The 25,275-nt window shown below is 45.9% G+C and overlaps 1 protein-coding gene across 2 annotated transcripts in view; it reads right to left on the bottom strand.

The window, feature by feature from the left end:
* LOC112116991 (ubiquitin specific peptidase 9 X-linked) overlaps nucleotides 1-25,275 on the bottom strand; it is a 182,204-nt gene that overhangs the window by 107,047 nt on the left and 49,882 nt on the right. For both annotated transcript variants that reach the window (XM_026650144.1, XM_026650150.1), the window contains exons 14-16: nucleotides 11,656-11,743; nucleotides 1,988-2,330; nucleotides 236-331 (exon numbers count right to left, since the gene is read on the bottom strand). In XM_026650144.1, coding sequence (XP_026505929.1) covers nucleotides 236-331; nucleotides 1,988-2,330; nucleotides 11,656-11,743 — 527 coding nt within the window. The remainder of the gene's footprint in view (nucleotides 1-235; nucleotides 332-1,987; nucleotides 2,331-11,655; nucleotides 11,744-25,275) is intronic.

The following is a 25,275-nucleotide window of genomic DNA, read 5'->3' as shown; positions in this document are numbered from 1 at the left end:
AACACTCTTAGTAGATCCCTAAATCTCTGTAAAAGGCTAAAAGGAACTAAAGTAGGTTCACCAACATGCTGTACATATTAAAATCTGTACATGGGCAAGAGCGCATTCTCCAAGAGGGTGTTCCATGGATGGAAACTGCCATATTTTCAAAACTTTAAGCTATCAAAATATCACAGTTGTTAAATTTTACAATAATCTTTATTCAATATTACATTACATACAAAAATTTTTTTACCTGATTAACTTGTAATCTTGGACCAAGATTAGTATAGATCTCTTTAAGCAGATCTATTGCTCTGCTGGCAATGTCATCATTTCCCTGAATCACAACCTAAAGCAATCAAAAAGTATTAATGCATTTTAACTCTTTAGTATCCAGTTTAAAAAACAGAAGGACTACATATGAACATGGATAAAATATTTATTTTCATTCATCAGAACAAAAAACTAGAGTATATAAAGTACAATCACTGTAAATTATCTGTCTAATGTGAACCCAATCAAGATTAAGATTCAATCAAATTAACTGCTTTAAAAGAATTCACCAGTGTCTGCAAAACACTCATTATGCTTTGTAAACTGACAGAATGACACACAAAATTTTCTTTAAATATCTCCATGCTATGTTTCTAGTGCCACTAGTTCTAAAGACTATGCATGCTTGTTGCACCATTACCAATGAAGTTTGAGGCCCACAAAAACTTTTATTTAGCTGCAATTAAATCTTAACCTTCCAATGGTCTAAATGTACCAGTACTTACAAGTTTTGTGTTTGTGTTAGTTAGGAGTTCTGGGCAATTAAGAGAAGAAGTTAACAATTTTTTAATTAAACAATTTAATACCATTAAAGACCTCTCTCAACTCAAGATAATCTTTGCCACCGTTTAAGACGAGGTTTAAAATTTACTTCGGAACCTAGAAAAAGGAGTGTTGAAGCTAATTTGAATATTTGAAAACTTATTGCTAGCCACTGGCCTGAATTGAAGCTGAAAAGCTGTCATCAATTGGTCCCACTAAGTAGAAAGATAGTAGCTTCAGGCAGAAGGGCAGATCCAAGGAAGTTACTGCCCACAACTGACAGCTCTGAAGAGCGCTCCTGTCGCTTTTTCACTGGGCATATCCCAAATGTTTGGATTACACTCTAGGTACTTCAAGTGCTTTACAAAATGAAACATTAATGCTAATGCTGTAGTGCAGCCATTATATACTAGACATCAAGGGTATTTGAGAAATGGAATGCTGAAAGTTGGAGTGGATAACGCCAGTGTCCTCTATTTAATAACTATCAGGGATCATCAACTGGCACCTAGAAACCACCAACTTTGGACAAAAAGGGATGTCTAATCTTTCATCCAAAAGACTGCATCTATCTGCAGTAGTGAGTATAAGCCCCATATTTAGTAAAAGGACTAAAACAATGATCACCTTGTTCAGAGATGAGAGCGCAATACCTGTTTGTTACTTACACAATACTGCAACTAATTATATGAGCCAGTTTCTCAGATGCTCAAAATAAAATTCGGTTCCATTTCCTGTTAACTGGAAACATAAATCTTCTCCCCTAACCCCCAGATGCTACTGGCCATTAGGAGAAATGGTGATTTCATAAGTAAAATCACTGGTGAGTGAGAGCATAAGGTAAATGAACAATGCAAATCAAAGATATTTTAAAAATTAAACAAATTGGTTTGGTTTTATGGTACAAGCAAAACCTTAATCTCACATGCACAGACATTAAAAATACATAATTTTTTAATTCCTTTCTTTCTTTCTCTGTCATATTCTGAGTTCAAGGTTCAGCCCTGGGAAATAATTAATTTCAGAGTATTAAGAGTACAGAAGAGCCAATTTTCATGTAGTTAGTTTGAAAAACACTTACGTTTTTGTAATTTAAGTCTACACATATTCAGTTACAGTCTTAAATCATTTTTGTTTTTAACAAAAACGTAGCAGTAAGCTATTTGCATGTTTCCTCTTCCGTACTTACCCTCCAAAGGTAGTCCAATCCTATTAATTCCAAGTCATCCATCATATAGGCTCGTCTTTTTGCTACTAGCTTCCCTTCTCGACAGTTCACAGCTTTGAAGAAACGTTCAAAACATTTCATTCCATTTTCTGTTAACAGGGAAGGATCCAACTGAAGTACATTATTTTCAAAGAAGTCCTTATTAATGTCAGGGTCTAAATCTGGTTCATCGCCCATTAGTTTGGAATACCACTTAAAACAGGCTTCACGATCACAAAGATAGACTGCATTTTCGGCTAAACACTTCCATATTTGCTTCGCCTGAGGGGCGCAGAGCCACAGCTGACCATCCTTCAATAAAAATCTTGAGCAAAACAAAGACAATTAGTAACACTGACATCTTAAAATTTTAGAGACAAATTACAGTAAACAAAATATGTATTTTTTTATTTTCATATTATAAGGTATGTATAACGTATGTTATAGGCCTGATTCTGAAAACTTTTACTCACATGACCAGTCCTCACTCACATGAGTAGTCCCATTGTCTTCATTAGAGTAAAAGTTTGCAGGAGCAGGCCCCAGAATTCTAACTATGTAAGGAAACTAGATTAGACAAAAATATGCATTACCTATAAAGTACTGAACATGCTTTTATCTCTCTAAATACATTTAACTAAGGTCATTACTATGCAAATGATGCATGACATAAAAATTCAAGTTTTCTTTCCATATTAAGCAAAACTACATTTAAGCGACCATATTACTGGAATATTTAACATTCTTAGCCCTCTTAATTCTGAGGATGCAACACAGTGAAATGAAAAATTACAATAGATTGAGTAATCAATATGAGATTGGAGGTAGGAAGTGAAAGAGTGGGAAATGGCTTTTTGAAGTTTTAAATTTACTTTAATATTACAATAAATTGATAAACCTCTCTGAAATCTGTAGTGAAATCTAGAGTACTTCATTCACAGTTCAGAAAACAAGACAGAATTACTCTTCATGCCTCCTTTAATTCCAAGAAAGGTCTTGGAGAAGTTTGTAACTTTACAGTACATCTGTGGGAAAGATAACCCTAATAATTCTTGTAAAAACATTTCAAGAAAATACACAGTAGATTTTACTCTTCAAGAATCAGTTATATACTCTGTAATATACTCTGATTGTATGTGAAAGAAATAAAGGACTAAAGTGTAACAAAATCATTAATGCAAATCATAAACCTTGTGTTTATAGTATATTATGACATGCAATTATAAAATTTTGCAATATTATTCCATTATATACATAAAATCATTGCCAAATTTCAAGAAAAATATAATGTAACTATTAGAATATGACAATGATAATTGTTTAAAGATTGGTGGCCAGGAGTTAGCCCCCACTATTTGATAAAATAACCATTTAATAAGAGATTACTTACCTGTAACTGGAGGTTTTCTGGGATGAGTGGTCCCTTTCTGTATTCCAATGAGGGTGGGTATATGGAGCCAGAGAATTTGAAAATAGTCATGTCTGTTAGTCTGCACACACCCCTTGCTTTGCCTCATGGTTTCGTCTGAGGCAATAAAGGGTAATGTGGACCAACAGTGTCTCCAGTTCCTTCTGCACAACCAATCAAATAGATCCGCAGAGCGGGGAAGGAGAGTGAGAAGTGGAATACAAATAGGGACCACACATCTCAAAGAACCTCCAGTTACAGGTAAGTAACCGCCTCTTCATCGAGTGATGGTCCTGGTTATATTCCACTGAGGGTGATTAACCAGCAGTACTTAATTCAGAGGAGAGTGGATGGAATGGTTGAACAGAGGACAGCCACGCCGAATGAGACATCCATTACAGAGTAGTTCTGCACCAAGGTGTAGTGTGCTGTGAAGGTATGTACCAAACGCCACATGGCTGCCCTATATATGTCTGGAAGCAACACATTGTGGAGGATGGCCATAGTCAACGCGTTGGCTCTTCTGGAATGGGCTCTCGCCCCAAGGGGTGGAGGCAGTCCCGACAACTGATAGAACGTAATGCACCCTGAAATCCCACCCACATGGAAATCCTGTGTGCGGAGGTTGTCGGCCCCTTAATCCTCTCAGCTATAGCTATAGAGCAGGGGTCGGCAACCTTTCAGAAGTGGTGTGCCGAGTCTTCATTTATTCACTTTAATTTAAGGTTTCGCGTACCAGTAATACATTTTAATGTTTTTTAGAAGGTCTCTCTCTATAAGTCTATATATTATATAACTAAACTATTGTCGAATGTAAAGTAAACAAGGTTTTCAAAAATGTTTAAGAAGCTTCATTTAAAATTAAATTAAAATGCTGATCTTACGCTGCCGGCCCGCTCAGCCTGCTGCTGGCCTGGGGTTCCATTCACCTAAGCCGGCAGCGGGCTGAGCGGGGCCTGCGGCCAGGACACCAGCTGGCAAGGGGCTGGCAGTCAGAACCCCAGACCGGCAGCGGGCTGAGCAGGACCGGCGGCGGGCTGAACAGCTCAGCCCGCCGCTGGTCTGGGGTTCCGTCCGCCAGCTCCTGCCAGGCAGGGTCCCGGCTGCTGGCCCTGCTCAGCCCGCTGCCGGTCTGGGGTCCCAGCCCTGCCCACATAGAGTGGGTACCTACCTTCTCCCTGGTTTTAGCCCATTCTCTTCCTCTCTCTCTGCAATGAGCTGAGGGTGGGAGTGCACTGAGCACAGGGCTGGGGGTGAAGGAGCAGGGTGGGGGTTGGGGTTGGGGTGTAGGGCCTGGCCAGCAGCTAGAATGAGGGAGGAGGCTCAGGGTTGGGGCAGAAGGTTTGGATGTGGAGTGCTTACCAGGGCAGCTCCCATTTGGTGTGAGGGGTGCAGGTGCGAATGTGGGGGGTGGGTGCAGAAGCTTCCGTTCGGTGCTCAGGGTGGAGGTGGGGAGTGCAAGAGTCAGGGCGTGGGGTGTGGGAGAGCTGGGTATGTGTGGGGGGTGCAGGGATCAGGGGCCTGGGTGTGTGAGAGGGGGGTGCAGGGCTCAGGACAGAGGGTGTGTGCGGGGGTTCAGGAGTCAGGGTAGGGGGCTGGGGGTGTGGGCTGGAGTCGTGGGGATGCTCCCAGCCCCCTGCCCTGAGCAGCTCACGGCAGGGGACTGGAGGGGATATGCCCTGATTCCACCCTCCTTCCAAGGCCCCGCCCCCGCTTCTTCTCCGGAGCAGCAAGCACAGCTACGGCTCCAACCCCGCTTCTCCCCCTCCCTCTCCAGGGCCATCAGCTGTTCGGCCACAGGGAGGGAGAGGACGAGGTGCAGGAACCCATCACGCTGGGGGAAGAGGCAGGGGAGGAGGGAGCTTGGCTGCCAGTGGAGGCTGCCCTGCAGCAGCAGCCGGCAGGACCAAGCTTCTGCCCCCTGCCCCCGCAGGAGAGAGCGGTGGGTGGAGAAGAGCAGGCTGGGCCGGGCAGGATTTTTAATGGAATGCTGCTGCCTGCAGGGGTCCCGGCCGTCAGCCCCGCCCAGCCCGGGGACTGGCGGCCAGGACCCCGGCAGGCAGCAGCGTGCCATTTAAAATCGGCACGTGTGCCATAGGTTGCTGACCCCTGCTATAAAGAGTCTAGGGAACTTCCTGATTGATCTTGTCCTCTGCAGGTAGACTGTCATGGCCCTGCGGACACACAGGGAGTGACAGTGCCGCTCTTTCACTGAAGTGTAAGGCTTTGGAAAGAGAGCAGGTAAGTGCATGGGTTGATTGAGATGAAACCAGGATACGACCTTTGGTAGAAACTTGAGGTGCAGGGACAGGGAGACTTTGTCCTTATGAAATGTGGTGAAAGGGGGGGGGTCTGCCATCATAGCTCCAAGTTCACCTACCCCTCTCGCCAAACTAATAGCCAATAGGAAGGTCGCTTTCATGGAAAGGAGGGACAGAGCATGATGCTAATGGCTCAAAGAGCAGTTTCATTAATGCAGCTAGAACGAGGTTAAGGTCCAACTGGGAGGCGACAGGTTGTATGGGTGGTAAAGTCCTCAGGAGACCTTTCCAAAACCTGAGAGTCAACAGATGTGTAAATATGGAGTGTCCTTCCACGGGAGGGTGAAAGGCGCTGAAACCTGCATGAGAAAATTGAGGCCGAGTCCCGACATCTTCAAGGAGAGCAGGTAGTCCAAAAGAAGGGGGAATGTCCACTTCCTCCAGGGAAAGCCCATTCTGCTGGGCACAGGAGGTAAAGCGTTTCCTCTTGACCCGATAAAATCAACTTGTGGACTCTTTCCTATTGCTCGAAAGGATGATGAACTCCCAATGAACACTCCTGTTCTAGAGAAGTTGCCTATCCAAATACCAAGTTCTGAGGTGATGCATCTGTGTATCAGGATGTCTGATCCTATTGTGTTGCGTAAGCAGTTCTGAGAAAGCAAAGGACGGGCCAACGTGCGGAGATTGGGAAACCAAAGTCGCCATGGCCAGAACGGGGTGATCAGAATGACAGTGGCCATCTCCTGCCTGATCCTGTGGAGGACTTGTGGGAGGAGTGGAAGGTGTAGTTGATCTGGTCCGACCAGCAGAGGATGAGAACATCACCTTGAGAGTGGATAACGACACCCCCCTTTGAGCAGTATGTGCTGCATTTGTTGTTGACGTGGGAGGCAAAAGGGTCTGGTCGGAGTCCCCCATTGGCTGAAGAGGTCATTTACTATGGAGTTGTGAAGCTCCCACTTGTGATCAGCAATGACTCTTCAGCTGAGTCTGCAATTACATTCTGAGTCCCTGGAAGATAGGCTGCCGACAACAGGATCTTGTGGGCAATGCACCAATCCCATAGATTGACCACTTCCCTGCACAGAGCAGTCAACCTTGTGCCCCCTTGTTTGTTGATGTAATAAACAATGGTGTTGCTGTTAAGTACATGATGGGAGTGAATGGAAAATAGAAATGCTTGACAGACTTGTCGTACCACCCAGAGTTCCAGAATGTTGATGTGCATCCTGGTATCCCAAGGTCTCCACGTCCCTTGCTTCATGTGTTCTTCAATGTGTGCTCCCCATCCTGTGAGGGATGTGTCTGATGATCGTTCTGTCCAGGGAGGATGGGAGAAAGGGGATCCCTGTAGAGACCTGCTGTGGGTCTGTCCACCACCGGAAGGAAGAGAGACAGACTGTGAGCATACGGTCCATAACATGTCGTGTAGGTAAATAGACTCTCTGAGGCCACATCTGTAGACTGCGAAGGTAGTGATGTAAGTGCAGACTGCCATGTGGCCAAGAAGGGATAAGCAAGTTCTGACTGGGACAGACGAACTGTTGACTACCCAGAGAACGAGTTCCTGCAGAGTCTGGAATGTCCCCCTTGGTAGGTAAGATCAGGGTGTGACCAAGTTGATGGAGGCCCTTATGAAGTCTAAGGACTGTGTGGGAATCAGAGTTGATTTTTCCATGTTGATGCTGACTTCCAGGGACGAAAGGAGTCAGAGCAACATGGAAGTTGAGATTCTCTGTATCATGCTGCTAGCAGCCAATCATCAAGATAGTGGAAAATAAGGACTCCTGAGCATCGGAGGTGGGCTGCTATGACAGAAAACTTTGATGAAGACTCAGGGAGCAGTGGTGAGTCCAAAAGGAAGGACCCTGTACTGAAAATGCTAACGGCCCACCATGAACCTCAGGAATCTTCTGTGGGCTGGATGGATGTCTATGTGAAAATAGGCGTCCTGCATACTGGGAGCCATAAATCACCTGCCTTTTCCTAGAGATGGTATGATGGCTGCTAAGGCGAAACTTGGGCTTGTGGATAAAGCAGTTGAAGTTATGGAGATCCAGGATAGGCCTCCACCTCCCCTTCTTCTTATGTACCAAAAAGTAAGGTCTGATCTTCACTATAGGGAGATGGACGCTGCTGCAATCAATGCAGCAGGGTGAATTTAGTGGGTCTACTGAAGACCTGCTAAATCGATGGCAGAGTGCTCTCGGGTCAACCCTGGTACTCCACCTCTCCGAGAAGAGTAAGGGAAGTCGACGGGAGAGAGTCTCCTGTTGACGCAGCACAATGAAGACACCGGGGTAAGTCGACATAAGCTATGTCGACTCCATCTATGTTATTCACATAGTTGGAGTAGAATAACTTAGGTAAACTTACCCTGGTAGTGAAGACAAGCCCCACGTCTAATAGAACCCCGTGCCCTGATAGTTTGGAGGAACGGGCTCTATCCCTCCTTTTTGCAGTAAGGGGTCTACTTCCAGTGCCAGGATCCTGTCATGAGAGTGGTCCCTGGAAAGAGATCAGGGTGTGGGATGTGGATGAGGTAGCATGGTGAACTTGACTGTATAGCCATAGTGGATGACATCCAGGACCAACTTGTCAGCTGTTATTGAGCTCCAGGCTAGTAGTAAGAGTGCTAGATGACTCCCCAAAAGGGTGGGTTGGTTGCATGCCAGTAGGCATGGTGGTTGACAGCTCTCCAGTGGCACGCAAAAATATTGTTTCTGAGCAGTTTGAACACTGTGAAGGTAGGCCTGGAGGGCGGGGTCGTAGGGTCTTCTGGCAATTATGAGGAGGTTCATCTGGCCTCTGGTGGAAGAAATGGGGGTTCCTGAATCACTGTGTAGGCGGCAGAATTTCCACTTGGGGCAGGTGGATAGATACCCAGCGATCAAAGTGTGACTCTGGCACCCCTGAGGGAGTGGAGGGAATCATAGGTCTTCTGATTAAACAGGTGTGATTCATCAAAAGGAAGGCCTTCAGTGGTATTCTGCACCTCTCTGGGGAAACCAGATGACTGCAGCCATGATTCTCTCTGCATGACTATGTCCATGGCCATCGAGTGTGATGAGATCTACAGCATCCACGGCTGACTGTAGTGCTGTTCTAGCCACCAGCTTGTCCTACTCCAGGACAGACTGGAAACATGCTCCATCTTGCTGAGGAAGCTTTTCAATAATGTCCTCCAATTTACCATAGTTAAGGAAGTCATATTTGACCAACAAGGCCTGGTAGTTTGAAATACAAAATTGGAAGCTTGCTGAAGAGAAGACCTTGCTTCCCAGAAGGTCTAAGATTTTACCCTGATCTGTTGGGGGTAGAGCACAGGTGTTGCTGCCTGGACCATTCCACTGCTGCTTGTACCTGGAGGGAATTGGGTAGAGGTATAAAAAAAACTCCAACCCCTTCGCTGGTAGTATCTCCTGGTCTGCCCCTTCGGGGGTAGGACTGCAAGTGGCCGGGGTTTGCCACACTGTTCAGGCTGGATGGAGAATGGCATCATTGATCAGTAGAGCAACCCTGCTCAGTAGTGAGAAATGAAGGATGTTCAGGAGCTGGTGCTGCTTGTCTTGTACTTCCTCCAGTGGAATATGATGCTTGTCTTCCACTGTTCGCAAGAACTCTTGGAATTGCTGAAAGTCATCTGGAAGCAAGGGGGAGGCTGAAGTTGCTGCAGCATCTGGAGAGGACAATGGGAAACACTATATCCGGCGGAACACGACCGAGTGGTTTGTCCTCCATAACCAATTTGGAGTGCCTGGTCAAGGGCGTCACAAGCAGGGATGGGCAAAGCCTCCCTCACCAAACAGGCGCATTCTCAGAGTGGGTACTCGGGCCAGAATCCCCAATAGGGCCAGCAAGATGGATCCGGCATATGTTGCAGAAGGCCCCATGGGGAGGGCGACCAGCGACTTCCTTGTTGGTGGAGAAGAGGGTACTGCCACACCACTGGCGATCCTTTCAGATACTCGTATTGGCGGTAAGGAACTGGCGGCCCTTGTACTCCATCAGAATCCTCCAATGATGAGAACTCAGATCCTGGTCCAATGGTGGTACTGTTGGAGACGGCAGAAGCGTGTAAACCACAGGAGAATGTGAGTGAAAGCATGACCGGACTTTGGCAAGTCCTACATAGGAGATCAGGCTTCCCTAGGTGCGATTTGCAGAGGAAAGCATGGAGATCTCAGTTCCCTTAGGGCAACCTGCTCATGTGGCTCTGGTGCTTTCTCCCATCACCCCAGCATTAAAGGTACCCATTCCATAACTGAAATTGAGTGCATGCGGGTCTCGGTACCGGCGGGTCTGCCAGTCTGTGCGATTTCTTGTCGTGCTTGTATGCTCTGGAACGTGCAGCCTCTCTGTGGCTGGAACTTGTGGGAGGTGTATCATCCTTCTTTGTTTTGGAGGAAGACTTACTGCCATACTTATACACATGCTTCCTTGCCTCCCAACTAGCCCCCAGCACAGGGTCCATAACCCTAACCCGGGTCCGACTGAGGCCTCATGGCGACTTCCATGAGGTGCTTCTTGAGGCGGAGAGCCCGGCCTTCTCAGGTATGGCTTGGGAAGGACCAGCAGATATTGCACCTGGATGAAATGTGGGCTTCTCCCAAGCAGTAGAGGCAGCATTGGGGCTAATTGTTGACCGAAAACGAATGCGGGCAAGAAGCGGAGATCTTGAAACCTGAAATCTTTGGCATAATCCAGTACCAGCGTGTGGAAGCTGGTGGGACCAGTCAACAGATTCCCCTGAATTCCCAGTCCTACTAAAACTAAACTATGTTTAAAAAAAAAAGTAAAACAGTAGACGCAAACTAACTATATACAATTCTGAAACTTTTTTTTTTTTTTTTTTAAAGTATGTCAGACGAGAGGACACTAGCAACTCCAACTTGGATTCAGACAATGCAGTGATGAGAAGGAACTGGGGACGCAATTGGTCTGTCCAGCCCTTTATAATCTTGGATGAAACCATGAGGTGAAGCAAAGGCTCACGCGTGGACCAATGGACACTAGTACTTCCAAATTCTCTGGCTCCAGACGCATGGCACACATGCGTAAACCCACCCTCGGTGGAATACAATAGGAACCATTACTCGAAATACTATTTAGTTTAATTTAAAATCAGTTCTGAGTGAAATTCAAAGTTGTAATATGAATCTGCATTAAAGAATGAGTTTAAAAAAATTTAGGACCAGACAAATGGAAGAATGATACATCCACAAGGATAACAATAAATATACATACTGAGGGAGATAAACTGTGAAAGAATACTGTTATGTCCAAACTAAGAACTTGACAAGTTTCAAGTAGTATCATTCTGTGGCAAATAATTTTTCATTCTCTTCCTAAATCCTTTGTCTTCTTACTTTATTCAAGCACTATGAGATGGTTGTTATAAAATACAAATATTTTCTTTATTTAAATCCCTTCTGAAGACTCACTTTTTCCATTTTGCTCACAGTAAGTCAATCATTTTAAAAGGTTTATTTTATGTGTATATGCTAATGGCTAAGTAACCAAGAGTTTATTGCTGCACTGTTTGTTACCTTCAGTGGTTGTGACATGTCTAATTATTAAGCCATGATCCTAACCTGATATGCACCACCCACAAAGAGCCTCTTTAAGTCAATGGGACTTGGCACAAGCACTGCGGTGTGCCGGCACAAATTTTAGTGCACAGTCAAGGCCCTATATTGTAAATTCTGTTGGGGAAGGATTATGTCTTATTGTATACAGCCCCTAACACTCTCTTGGGTATTAATATACTATGTCTGCTTTCAAATTCAGGAACTCCAGCATTTTACTTTATTTTGATATCTTGGTGACCTGGAATTAAATGATAATGCCATATAATAAGCTGGAACTATACAAAAGAAACAAAAAGTTCAACATAATTGTTTCTTTCCATTTCAGAAGTTTAAGTTACGAATTTGTTCGCCTTCTAGAGAAAATGACTTAAGTTACTCGAAACTAACCGTAGGAAGTTAAGTCGCTCCTGTACTTCTTGCACATGACTGTATCTACTTCCTGGTCTTACAGTTTGTGGATCATACTCTCCATGCTCTGCAAATTTAAGAAGTTTTATTAAGCAATACATACAGAAAACAGACACTGATTCTAAGGAATACTTAAATCTTGTTGCTCTGCAGCGAACCAAACCAATTTTAACAAAAGTGATTCATAAATCTGTAATAAAACAATCTTCAGAGACCTGCTCAGAATCAATCATTAAAGATTAAATTAAGACAGACACTTTCAAAGATGCTTGACGTACGATTATATCCGCCAACTGTATTTTTGCTTGTAGATGTGTAGGCTTGTCTTTCATTATGAATAGAATATTAAAATATTCAAGAATACTGCATTCTGCTCACTCAGACAGCCGAATTTCTCCATCTTTCAAACTCTTATTTCTTTGAAAAACAAAGTAAGCGGAGAAGAAATCCTGTATACTGGATATATGCAGGAGCGGCACCAGGGTTTTTGCCGCTCTAGGCGGTAGCCACATCAGATAATCAAAAATTCGGATAACCCAGAGAATGGGTAAGTGCAAGGCTGCAGCACCACCTAGCTGCCACAGGAGATTGCCTGCTTCTGGATCTGTGTGCACTGGTTGTTTGGTTAATACGGAGAGCCAGATAACAAAGAGACGTATAAACAGGGTTCTACTGAATTGTAAAGATACAAAATACATTTCCTATTGCTTCTAGGAGAAAAAAACAAATTTATAGATCCAATAGTCAATGCATACTGCAAATGGTTCAGAACTGGGAGAAAGGAACTGTCTGAAAAGACATCATCTATGAATGTGTGAAAAAAAAGGTACACCAATTTAAAAACTAGTCATTTTAGTCAAGAATTTCAGGTACTATACCTGTCCCTGCCAATTTCTTTGGTTTCACAATCACATTCCATTATTTTAAAAAAAGGATTCTTTCCCTACCCTGTTGCTTTGTGAAAGACCCATGCAAACAGGTGAAACTGAATATACACAAGAGCACTATCAAATACACAAAATAAACTAAAGAAAGAAAACTGTATTTTTCCCATTCCATTATAGTAATCCCAGATGTTATTTGTAACAGCAGCAGATTTTAAAAAAAAAAATCTATACAAAAGTGTGATTTTTATCGTCTAGTAAATTTATCACTGGGAATAGGTGTGTGAAATGTTACATTTAGGAAGTAAATGCTGAATAAATTCTACAATTTTCCATGTCTGAAATTCAACTGTTAGTTTTCCTACCTTGGGCTCAGTCATTTGGACGTTCCCTATTGCTCCCACACTTTCCCTTGTCTCACTGGCTATTCTTGAGAAAGATCTTCTGACAGAGAAAAGGAATACTCTCGAGGTACAGATTTTATTTTTCTGAATTTCCCTTGTTTCCATTTTCTGTTTCATTCTCCCTTAATTTCTCTTCTTTCCTTTTCTTGATTTCCCCACTCAGTTCTGCTTTTTGTCCCTCTATGCCTCTGCTTTCTGTCCCTCTATGCCTCAGCATTTTAGTTCAGCAGTTCAACTCAGCTAGAAAGTTTAATTTTCCAGCCAACCAAGAATAAATAGGTTCTCAGGCAAAACTTTACACTCTGATAATTAAAAAAAAAAAAAAGTCTAGAATATAAATCAATCTGTTGGGGAGTAAAAAACTCATCTACCCAAATCACTACAGAGTAATACTGAAGCCCCTAGGCCAGGTAAACAACAGGCACATGACAGAAGAAAATGCCAAGGAACATGAAAAATTTAGATAAAAAACAATTTATTTCAAAGAAAAGACAACTATACATAAAACCTACTCAGTCACATGCTAAAATCAAGAGAATAAAAATGAGACACCTGGCACATAAGTTCAAAAAAGCACACAGCAGCTACAGACCCTAAAACAAAACAAAGGAAGTAAAATCCTTAGTTGTAAAGTCTCAGAGGGCATGTGTACCAATGAATAAAAAGGGAACCAGGAAAGTAGGTAGTAATTCAATATGGCTAAAAGATAAATTTAGAGAAACTATTCAAGCCAAAGAGAAATCCTTCGAAATTTAGAAATCTAACCATAGTGAAGCCTATAAACAGAAGTATAAATACAGCAAGCAATATGTAAGGGGAAAATCAGGAGGACTAAAATGAATGTTGAAGGTCATATAATTAAAAGATACAAAAATGAAGAAATTCTTTAACTACATCAGAAGTGGGAAACCTGGAAAAGAATTTGAGAGTCTGCTAGATCAGCAGGGAACAATTAAGGAAGATAAGGACATTGCTGAGGAGCTAAATTATTTCTTTCACTCAGCCTTCACCAAAGAGGATGTTGGGGAAATACCTACCACAGACTTACTTTTTTCCAATAATAAAGATAAGGTACTGTCAGAGATTGAGGTGTCAGAAGAAAACGTGCTAGAACATACTAATGTCTCAAAAGACAATGAGTCAGATAGTATACATCCAAGAGTTCTAAAGAAAATCAAGAATAAAATGGCTAAACTACTACGAAAAATGTAAAAAAAGATATTTTACCAGAGAACTGGATGACCACAAATGCTGTACCTATATTTTATAAAGGCTTGAGGAGTGGCCAGAGGACTTATAGACTAGTAGGTCATGCATATTTGCCTGGTAAACATGTTGAAATAATTATATATTACTCCCGAGGGAATTCTATGCCAAAAATTAAAAATTCTGCAACAAAACAAATAAAAATTCTATGCACAGTATTTTAAAACTCTTCAAAATTCTGCATATTTTATTTGTGAAAATAATAGAATCATTTTCAATTATTTGCTGATGAGTATTTTGAAATAAATTAGCAACATAATTGAAAATGGTGTGATTATATTGTTATTGCATTTAATCAAATTTAATAGCACATTTAATTTCAGAAAGGGGAACTACACAAAAATGAGGAGGTTAGTTAAACAGAAATTAAAGGGTAAAGTGCCAAAAGTGAAATCTCTGCAAGCTGCATGGAAACTTTTTAAAAGCACCATAATAGAGGCTCAACTTAAATGTATACCCCAAATTAAAAAACACAGTAAGAGAACCAAAAAAGAGCCACCATGGCTAAACAACAAACTAAAAGAAGCAGTGAGGCAAAAAGGCATCCTTTAAAAAGTGGAAGTTAAATCCTAGTGAGGAAAATAGAAAGGAGCATAAACACTGGCAAATGAAGTGTAAAAATACAAATAGGAAGACCAAAAAAGAATTTGAGGAACAGTTAACCAAAGAGTCAAAAAGTAATAGCAATTTTTTTTTAAAGTACATTAGAAGCAGGAAGCCTGCTAAACAACCAGTGGGGCCACTGGATGATCGAGGTGCTAAAGGAGCACTCAAGGACAATAAGGCCATTGCAGAGAAGCTAAGTGAATTCTTTGCATCAGTCTTCACAGCTGAGGAAGAGAGGGAGATTCCCAAACCTGAGCCATTCTTTTTAGGTAACAGATCTGAGGAACTGTCCAAAATTGAGGTATCATTAAAGGAGGTTTTGGAACAAATTGATAAATTAAACAACAACAAGTCACCATTGTCCTACTTCCCCACCCCACCCCTCCCCACCCAGCTGGGACTAATATCCTTGGGTGGCCAGGGTGTGTGCGCGCGTGCGCACACACACACACACACACCCCCACACCCACACCCACACCCCGCATCCCCCGTGATTTACCTCTCCCTAGGCTGCCCGATCAGGGAGCCCGGGGAGGGGGTGAGTGAACACTGGTGCAGCTTCTCTTTGCTTCCCCACAGAAACAATTTTCTGCAGAAAGTAAAGAGAATCTGCATGGAGACTTAGCACAGAATTCCCCCAGGAGTAAATATACATTAACAAAACATCTAGAAGATCATGACACCAGCATGGTTTCTACAACAGAAAATCAAGTTTCACGAATATTAAAATTCTTTATACATCAGAATAAAGCAGTGGATAAAGGAGAAAAACTGGTTACCTACCTTCTCATAACTTTTGTTGTTTTGAGATTTATTGCTCATGTCCATTCCATTCTAGGTGTATGTGCGCCCACGTGCACAATTGTCAGAGTTTTGCATTAGTAGTATCCATAGGGTTGGCAGTAGCGCTCCCTTGAGAGCCACGCTCAAGCATCGGTATATCAGGCACCGCCAGCCCTATGCCCTCTCAGTTCCTTTTGGCGGGCAACTCTGACAGAGGGGCAGCAGGGCAGGTAATAGATTGGACATGAGCAACACATCTCAAAGAGCAACAATTACGAAAAAGTAGGTAATCGTCTTTTCTTCTTCGAGTGCTTGCTCATGTTGATTCCAGTCTTGGTGACTCACAAGCAATGCCAATGGAGATGGGCTCAGAGTTCAGTCTTGCATCTTGCAGCCCTGCTCTGGAAAAGCCAGCATCATTCTGGGCCTGCTGAGTAAGTGCATAATGGGACAAACATGTGGACAGACGACCCGGTAGCAGCTCTACAGATCTCTTAGATCGGCACCTGAGCCGAGAAGGCTGCCGACGACGTTTGCGCTCTAGTTGAGTGCACCTTGACTATCACCACTGGAGGCACTTTCACCAGCTTGTAGCAGTATTGGATGCAGACTGTGATCCAGGACAAAATCCTTTGAGCAGAAATTGGTCAATCTTTCATCCTGTCTGCCACCGCAACGATCAGCTGTGTTGACTTGCGAAACTGCTTAGTCCTGTCAATATAGAAGGCCAACGCCATCCTGACGTCCAGGGCATGGAACCTGCATTCCTCTTTGGCTTTATGGTGCTTCGGGAAGACAACCGGTATGTGCATGTTCTGGCCGGTATGAATCTGGACAACTATGTTGGGCAGGAACGCCGGGTGCAGCCACAACTGGACCATATAGGGTAGTTCTGAAGTAAACGCCATGATCTCACACACCCTGCGGGCAGACGTAACCGCAACTAGGAACGAAACCTTCCAGGAGAGAAAAAGAAGAGAGCAGGAAGCCAGAGTTTAGGCGGGAGGCCCCATGAGTCAACAGCACGAGATCCAACTCCCAGGGAGGAACAGGGTCCTGGATGTAAGGGTAGAGATGCTCCAGACCTCTCAAGAACTGGGCCGTCACATCGTGAACAAAGACCGACCTGCCTTGGAACGGAGGGTGGAAAGCCGAAATAGCGACCAGGTGGACCCTTATTGATGGCAGAGACAAGCTCTGAAGTTTGAGGTGCAGAAGGTAATCCAGGATCACCTGCAGCGAGAACTGCTCAGCCTGGACACATCGTTCCAAAGCCCAGCCACGTGAACCTTTCCCACTTGGCCAGGTAAGTTGCTCTGCTGGAGGACTTTCTGCTACCCACCAAGACCTGTTGAACCCAGGCTGAGCACTCCCGCTATCCCACATTCAGCCATGCAGTAGCCACGCCAACAAGTGCAACGCCTCCAGGTTATGATAGTCCTGGGACAGCAGGTCCAACCGGAGAGGTAGCTGCAGCGGAGTGGCTACCGAAATTTCCAGCAGCGTGCCGAACCAGTGTTGGCAAGGCCACTCAGGGACTATCAGGATAACCTTAGCCATGTCTTGTTTGATCTTCACGAGGACTCTGTGGATCAATGGCACTGGTGGGAAGGCATACATCAGGCCCCCCCAACCAGGGGAGCAGGAAAGCATGTGACAGGGAACCCCCATCCATTCCCCCGAGTGAGCAGAACATATGGCATTTCCTGTTCTGATGAGGCGAGAACAAGTCCACCTGGGGAGTTCCCCAATTTCGGAAGATCATACTGACCGCCTAAGTGGAGCGACCACTCGTGGCGAGACGAGAAGGTCCTGCTGAGGCGACCTGCTAACACATTTCTGGTCCCAGGCAGGTGCGTGGCTACCAGATGAATGGCATGCCACACACAGAAGTCCCAAAGGCTGAGAGTTTCTTGGCAAAGTGCGGACAATCTGGCTCCACCCTGCCTGTTGATCTAATACACTGTGGCAGTATTGTCATTCAAGACCTGTACCACCTTGCCCTTCAGGTGGGGCAAGAAAGCCTGGCAGGCCAGGCGAACTGCTTTTAGCTCCTTGGCACTGATGTGAAGGGTCAGATCGTCTCACAGCCAGCAGGACTTGCGTGCTGAGACTAGGGTCAATGATGGGGCAGGAGCCGGAAGGTAACTCCCTGCAATACCAATCCCGGGTTCAACCACCACTGTAGGGAAGACAGGATGTGATCTGGCACCCTGACTACCCGGTCTAGGTTGTGTCTGTTGGGGATGTAAACTGACACCAGCCACCCTTGCAGAAGCTGGACATGGAGCCAGGCATGACTGACCACGTATGTACAGGTGGCCATGTGGCCCAACAACCACAGGCAGGTGGGAGCAATGGTAAGCAGGTGGTTCTTCACATGGGAGATCAGATCCGACATGGCCTGAAAACGAGCCTCCAGAAGGAAGTCTCTGGCTCGAGTGGAGTCGAGAACCTCCCCGATGAACTCTATTTGTTGGTCTGGCCTTAAGATGGCTTTTTGCTCATTTATCAACAGGCCCAGGAAGGTGGAACGCACCAGATCAAGGCTCCTCTGTACTTGTTCCCAAGACCTGCTCTTGATGAGCCAGTCGTTGAGATACGGGAAGACCTGAACCCCTTGACATCTCAGGTAAGCGGCCACTGGCGCCATACATTTTGTGAACACCCTTGGGGCCAATGAGAGGCCAAAGGGCAGCACCGTGAATTGGAAATGGTGTCCACCCACTATGAAATGGAGGAAACGTCTGTGATCTTGGAATATGGAAATAACCATCCTTCAAGTCGAGGGCAGCGTACCAGTCTCCTGGATCCAGAGAGAGGATGACAGAGGCTAGGGGAGACCATGTGAAACTTCAACTTCTTGAGATAACTGTTGAGGCGTTGCAGGTCCAGAACGGGTCTGAGGCCCCCTTTTGCTTTCGGGATTAGGAAATAACTGAAGTAGAATCCCTTCCCTGTTATGTCTCGAGAGACTTCCTTCCCCGCCCCCATGTGCAGGAGGTTCTTGACTTCTTGAACAAGGACTTGCTCATGAGGTTTCCTGAAGAGGGACAGGGAGGGGGAGGGGTGACCAAAAACTGCAGGGTGTAGCCTTGAGACACTATCTCCAGCACCCAGCGGTCTGAGGTGGTGACCTGCGACCAGGCTAAACGGTAGGAACAAAGATGGTTGAGGAAAGAACGGGGTGGATCCTGGGAGATGACTGGGGCATCTCTCTCGACCACACCCTCAAAAGACCTTCTGGCCCCCGGGGTGCCTTGCCAGACCAGGCTGTGCAGGTGAGTGGGAGGAGGAAGGGCGGCGGCAGCAGCTGAAACTAACGTCTGTCTCTTCTCCTTGCAGACCCTGGACAAGATAGCCAAGGCCTTGGTGGCGGGGGCGGCTAGTGATCTGAAGTCAGGAGCTGCGCCTCATAACCACTGCCATGTGACCACCCTAGCCACTGAATCAGCCACGTCCCACACCATTTAGAGGGAGTACTGAGCCGCCGTGGTGCCCTCCTCCACCAGGGGTGCTAAATTCCTGGACCAAACCTTGCGGGAGGGACCACTTCAACTTACGGAGGGAGTCCCATAGAATTTCAACTTATTTCCCTAGAAGGGCCTGATGGTTCGCCACCCGGAATTGTAGGCTGGCAGATGAATAAACTTTTCCTCCCAAACAGGTCCAATCTTTTGGCCTCTATTTTTGGGAGTTGGGATGGAATGCCATTGTTTATCTTTTTCACCTGCGAGCCCGGGGGAGGGTGAGTGTAAAGGTACTCAAACCCTTTGGCCATGATAAAGTATTTCTTTTCAGTTTTTTTGGAGTGGGAGGGATGGCTGAGGAGTTTGCCAGAGGGCCTTGGCAATTTTGAGGACTCAGTCATGCACTGGTAGTGCGACATGGGCCGGGGTAGAGGCTGATAGGACATTAAACAAGGTCTCTGCCTACTCAGCCATTTCCCCCACCTCCAGGCCCAAGCTCTCGGCCACTCGTCAAAGCAGGGCCTGGTGTTCTTTGAAGTCGTCCGGCGGGCTAGCCCTCGAGGGTCCCGAAACTGCCTTGTCTGGGGACGAAGATGACTATGCCACCGGGTGAGGCCCCGGGGCATCTTCCCCCAATGGGGGAGGGAAGCTTAGGGGTGGGTGCAGTCTCCTCTGCCTTGATCTCCAAGCATACCTCATGCACCGAGCCCGAGGCAGTCGGTACCACCAGCTATTGCTCTGAGGCGGCGGCCGATGAGTGGTGTGAAGGGGGGCATCACCATGACCGGCACTTTGGCCGTGGCCATGCTGCCAACGCGGTGCTGTCGATGTTGACGCAGCCTCGGTGCCCATTTGCACCACTGGAGTCTAAGCAAGGGGCTGAACTGCCCTTCCATGCAGAAGAAATTCCCTTCCAGTGACCATGATGGGGCTGTCGACACCTGTGTTTGTCTGCTGACCGACGCCATCTGAGACAGGTGCTGGGGGGACCAGAGACGTGACGGATAGCACTCCCACGGGGTAGGCAACCAGGACCTGCACTGAGAGCGAACGGTCCCGGTAGTATGGAGACCAGTGTCTCCCTCTAGGCGATCCGTATCGAGATGGCGGGGACTGTTATCGCAATGGTGGTGACCAAAAGCAAGCCCAGAGGATCTGGCCTGCAACTCCGGCGATCTGCGACTTGGAGGTGGAGAGCGCTGCTTCATCTCGGGGGAATCGGCAGCGCTCCACTGCCCCCTGAAGGGTCTTAGTGGCTGGTTTGCCCTCGTGGGGAGCCTCTGCCAATTCCTGTGGCACGTGCTGCATTGTAGGCACGGGCAGAGGCCTTAGCTCTCAGAGCCAGCGGAGCTTCTGAAGGTGTCAGTGGGTCAGGGGTTTAGGTCCCATTTCGCTCCCAGGAGTCAGTGATGGACTTTTAAGGGGCTAAAGGCCCCAGCCCGGGAGGCACGAACCCGTAGCTCCGGAGTGACCAGGCAGCCCGAAGTGGGTCCCTTGCCCATTGCCCTTCTTGCCTGGTGCCAGGGAGCGGTGCTTTCTTGCCTTCTTTTTGGGCACCGGCGACAGAGAACAGTGCTGGGCAGAGACTGGTGCCGGGGTGCACTGCACATCAAGGCCAAGGTACTCTGAGTCCTGGCAGGATGGCACGGAAGCCAGCTGAAGGGTGGACTCCTTGAGGAGAGACCATAAACGAATATCCCGGTCTGTGTGTGGGGCCGAAAGTTTTTACAAATACGACACTTCTCTCTCATGTGTGATTCCCCCAAGCACTTGAGGCAGCTACTATTTTGGTCACTTACAAGCATAGGCCTGTTACAGTCCACGCGGGGCTTACACTTGGGAGACCAGGGCATGCCCCGCCAGGGGTGAAGTCCCTGCTGGGACTCTAACTTCTAACTACAACTACACTTAACTGCTTAACACTAACTACTATAAACAAGCTATTTACAAGGTCCTAAGGCTCGAAGTCAGTAAAGACGAAAAACCGCTAGCCCTTGTTATGCAAGGAAAGGAACTCCGACTAATCGCCACCAGCGTTAAGAAAGAACCGAGAGCGCATAGGGCTGGCGGCACCAGATATACCGACGCATGAGTGTGGCACTCAAGGGGACGCCACTGCCGACCCTACAGATACCGCTAAGGCAAAAATCACCAATGACTGTGCACATGGGCAGGCACACACCTAGAATGGAACTAAAATGAGCAAGCACTCAAAGAAGAACTGGTTAACTTATTTCAACTTTCAAAAGGCCTGAGAAACTAATCACCATTTATTTCTTATGGATCAAAAACTGGCCAAGAGCAGGAAACCAAAAGTGTGGGAATAAATGGTCAACCTTTTGCCATTATAAAAATTGAATAGCAGGGTGCCTCAAGTGTCCATGTTAGGTCCACTTGTTGATTAATATATTAATGGCTGGGAAAGGGGAAGTGAGCAGTGAGATAATAAAATCTACAGATGACATAGTCAAATTCAGAGGAAACGGGGGAATTTCAGAGAGACCTAACCAAGCTAAGTGAATGGGCTAAACAACAGCAAATAAAGTTCAGTGTTGAAAAATACAAAGTAATGTACGTTGGAAGGAAAATGAGAAGTACTCAGACACAGTAAAAGGCTCTAAATTAATTGTATCAAGTCTAGAAAGGGATCTAGATGTTACCGTGGACAGCTTAACAACCACCTGCACTCAATATACAGTGAAAAAATGTTAGGCTACGTCTTCACTACGGGGGGGGGGTCGATTTAAGATACGCAAATTCAGCTATGCGAATAGCGTAGCTGAATTCGACGTATCGCAGCCGACTTACCCCGCTGTAGGGACGGTGGCAAAATCGACCTCTGCGGCTTCCCGTTGACGGCGCTTACTCCCACCTTCGCTGGTGGAGTAAGAGCGTCGATTCGGGGATCGATTGTCGCGTCCCAACGGGACGCGATAAATCGATCCCCGAGAGGTCGATTTCTACCCGCCGATTCAGGCGGGTAGTGTAGACCTAGCCTTAGTGTGTATAAGGAACAGAGTAATATGGAAATTGTAACGTCCGTATGTAAATCAATGGTGACTTCTCATCTAGAATATAGTGTGCAATATTGGTTACCTCACCTCAAAAAGGATATTGCAGAGGGGGTTCAAAGAAGGGTAACAAGAAGAATTAGGGGCATGGAAAACACTCATGTGAAGAGAGATTGAAAAGACTGGGTTAGTTCACCTTAGTAAGGAGACAAATAAGGGATATGAAAAAAGAGACAGTAGGACAGGAGCTTCTGTTCTTCATCTCATAACACAAGAACAAGAGACTGTCAATGGAATTTAAAGGTGACAAATTCAAAACTAATGAAGAAAGATTACTCAGCTTGTAGTAACTGGAGCTCTTTGACATGTGTTGTCCCTACATGTAAGTGCCCTTCAGGCTGGGCTTACACTCAATGTGCATAGGATCAGGGAATTTTCCCTAGCAATGTCCATTTGGTCCATGGACGCACTTCCCACTTTCCTTGTGCAACATGCCAAGGGTATAAAGGGGGCTGTTAGACTGCTACCATTTTAGTTCCTTCTCCACTTATAGACCCAACTAAGGGAACCGAGGCAGTGAGGCTGGAGGGCAGGTAGTGCCAATACGTAAGGACATCTTGAAGAACTCCAGTTATTACAAGATGAAGGAGGAAAGATTACTCAAGTACTTGTCCCTACATGTAGTACATTTCAGGTGATTCACAAGAAGCATCCCTCTTAAAAGAGGTAGGTGCCCAAAGTCCTATGAAGTCTTTAAACAACGATTTGAGGATCTGAGTGACTCAGCCAGAAGCTATGGGTCTATTACAGGAGTCTGCAGGTGAGGTTCTGTAGCCTGTAATGTGCAGGAGGTCAGACTATAGGATCATGATGGTGTGAGAACAGAGTAGATGTCTACTAGTGTGGGAAACACTAGGAGCTGAGAGGAGAGAGAGCCCCCGTGGATTGAAAAACATAAGTAGTCCACCACACCTGGGATGTCTGATTGCGAAATAGAAATTCCTCATTGACACAAGAGATCATATCTCTCTTCCACTTTCCTCAATAGTGCCTCCTGATAGTGTCCTTTCTATTGCTGCTCAGTATGGCCCGTATATCTGCCAAGCAAGGCCCTCTCTCTGAGTCCAATGTTCATCCAAATACCATGCATGGCTCAGTTGGGATGTTGAGTGCTCCCTTCATCCTGAGGTCTTGCATCATGGAAAGACAAAGGAGGCCTGGATGACAGTTGCAGCGATATGGGCCCAACTCAGCGCAATGAAAAATGGCCTGTGTCGTGTCTTACCTGACTTTCCTTAGTACCTTCAGTAACAAAGGGATCAGGGGAAACACATACAGCCTCCGACCATCATATGAGGAAAGTGTTGCCCAGCACGCCGAAACTGCAACCTGCTCTGGAGCAGAATTTCTTGCACTTTTTGTACATGCCTGACACAAAGGAATCTGTAACTGGGCTACCCCACACCTGAAATACTTCCAAGTAGAGTCTGGCCACAAAGCTCCCATCCAAACACTCTCTGGAGACATATCTGCTTAGGCTGTTCTGAACTCCTGGCAGATGGAGGGCGGTCAGAGCAATCTGCAAAGATATGAATGAGCTATGAAGAGCATACCCCTCTCTACTTGTTAATAGAATGCACCATGTCTTCTTGCCTAATCATACCTGGACTGGCTGGACGTGAATCAGAGGGAGGAACTGCTCACAGGTCAGCGTGACCGCTCTGAAGTCCAACATGATGTGAAGCATAGACTCCTGAGTGGACCATGTCTCTTGTGCTACCTGTCCCACTATATGGACCCCCCCAACCAATGAGGACAGCATGTGCAATCTGTATTTGCTGTCCTCAGGGAACTGAATGGAATACACACACACCTCTTTCCTTTGTCAGGCAAGGGAGTCCAGAACCTTTTGGAGAACCAAGACTAGCAAGTCAAGAAAGCCATTGTTTAAGTAAATACAACCCAGGTGACACAGCATCCAGCTTTGCCCCAATGAACTAGGTCTGTGTCGGTGCCAGGGTAGACTTCTCCAGGTTCACCCTGAGACCCAGCTTCTCAAACAGGTCCAGAAGCATAGCAGTTGCTTTCTGAGTTTCCTGGTAAGATCATCCTTTTAGGAGCCAATCATCCAAGTAAGGACACACGGCTGCCACCTACCAGCAAAAGTGAGTTGCCATCATTGATGTTATTCGGGGGAAAACCCTTGGCACAGTCAAGAGTCCGAATGGGAGCACCCAATATTGGTAGTGTTGACTTTCATGTGATGCTTCCCAGGTGTATCCAGGGTTGTATCCTCTGGCCTCCTCAGTGGAAACAGACATAGGGATACCTCTACCTCACCCATCCCCAAATATATCCCCCCAATCCATTGTCGTTTCTTGTAAAAGGATCCCCTCCTGCTGTTTTATTTCTTCCTGTAAACTTCCTTTCTCAAAGATTTCATAATCTCTTGATTAGCATTTTGGTTCAGTATGCAAATAGACCTATATTGTGAACAGGATGAAACACAATGACAAGCCAGGGACATAAGTGTCTATTACTCCCGGCCCGGAAAAAAACGATCTGAGGCATGTCACCTCCTGTTTACGTGCCTTGACTTCAAGGCTTTGATAATATTTTTCAGTATAGATACATAACTCATTAAATATTATCCATACATTCATTTCAAAATGATTGACGACAACCAGTGGGCTACTGGCTCTCGGTAGAGACCTCAAATGATACCTGTTGGTGAATTATTGTCCATATTCTTGACCCAGGATTCCCTGAAAAACCCTGTGCCCCTCTGTGCCCTCTGCCAGTTGGCACAGAGGTTCCTGGGTCATATTTCAATGAACCTCAGGTGTGCCAGGTGAATATCCATGTGAAAATCCATGAGATCAAGGGCTGTGAACAATTTCTGATCTAGTGAGGGGATAACTGAAAACAGGGTCGCAATTCTGAACTTCGGGGAACTGAAGGGGTTTCCACCCGAGGAGAAAAATGGGTCTCCATTCTCCCATTTTTGGGGGGTAACGTGGGGATAGGTCTTCCCCATGTCCTCCTTCTAATGCCAATGACTGCGAGCCTGAGTCCAATGGGGGAGTAGGGGGTGCAGGGGGGAAGACTGCCAGTACCCGAGGAGGCAGCAATGATCTCTCTCTATTCATTGACAGTACTGGTGATAGCCTGCTTC

The sequence above is a fragment of the Terrapene carolina genome, unplaced genomic scaffold (genome assembly GCF_002925995.2).
Source record: "Terrapene carolina triunguis isolate 2854851 unplaced genomic scaffold, T_m_triunguis-2.0 Scaffold24, whole genome shotgun sequence".
In the NCBI taxonomy this organism is placed as follows: domain Eukaryota; kingdom Metazoa; phylum Chordata; order Testudines; family Emydidae; genus Terrapene; species Terrapene triunguis.
This window is presented reverse-complemented; position numbering and strand designations above follow the sequence as displayed.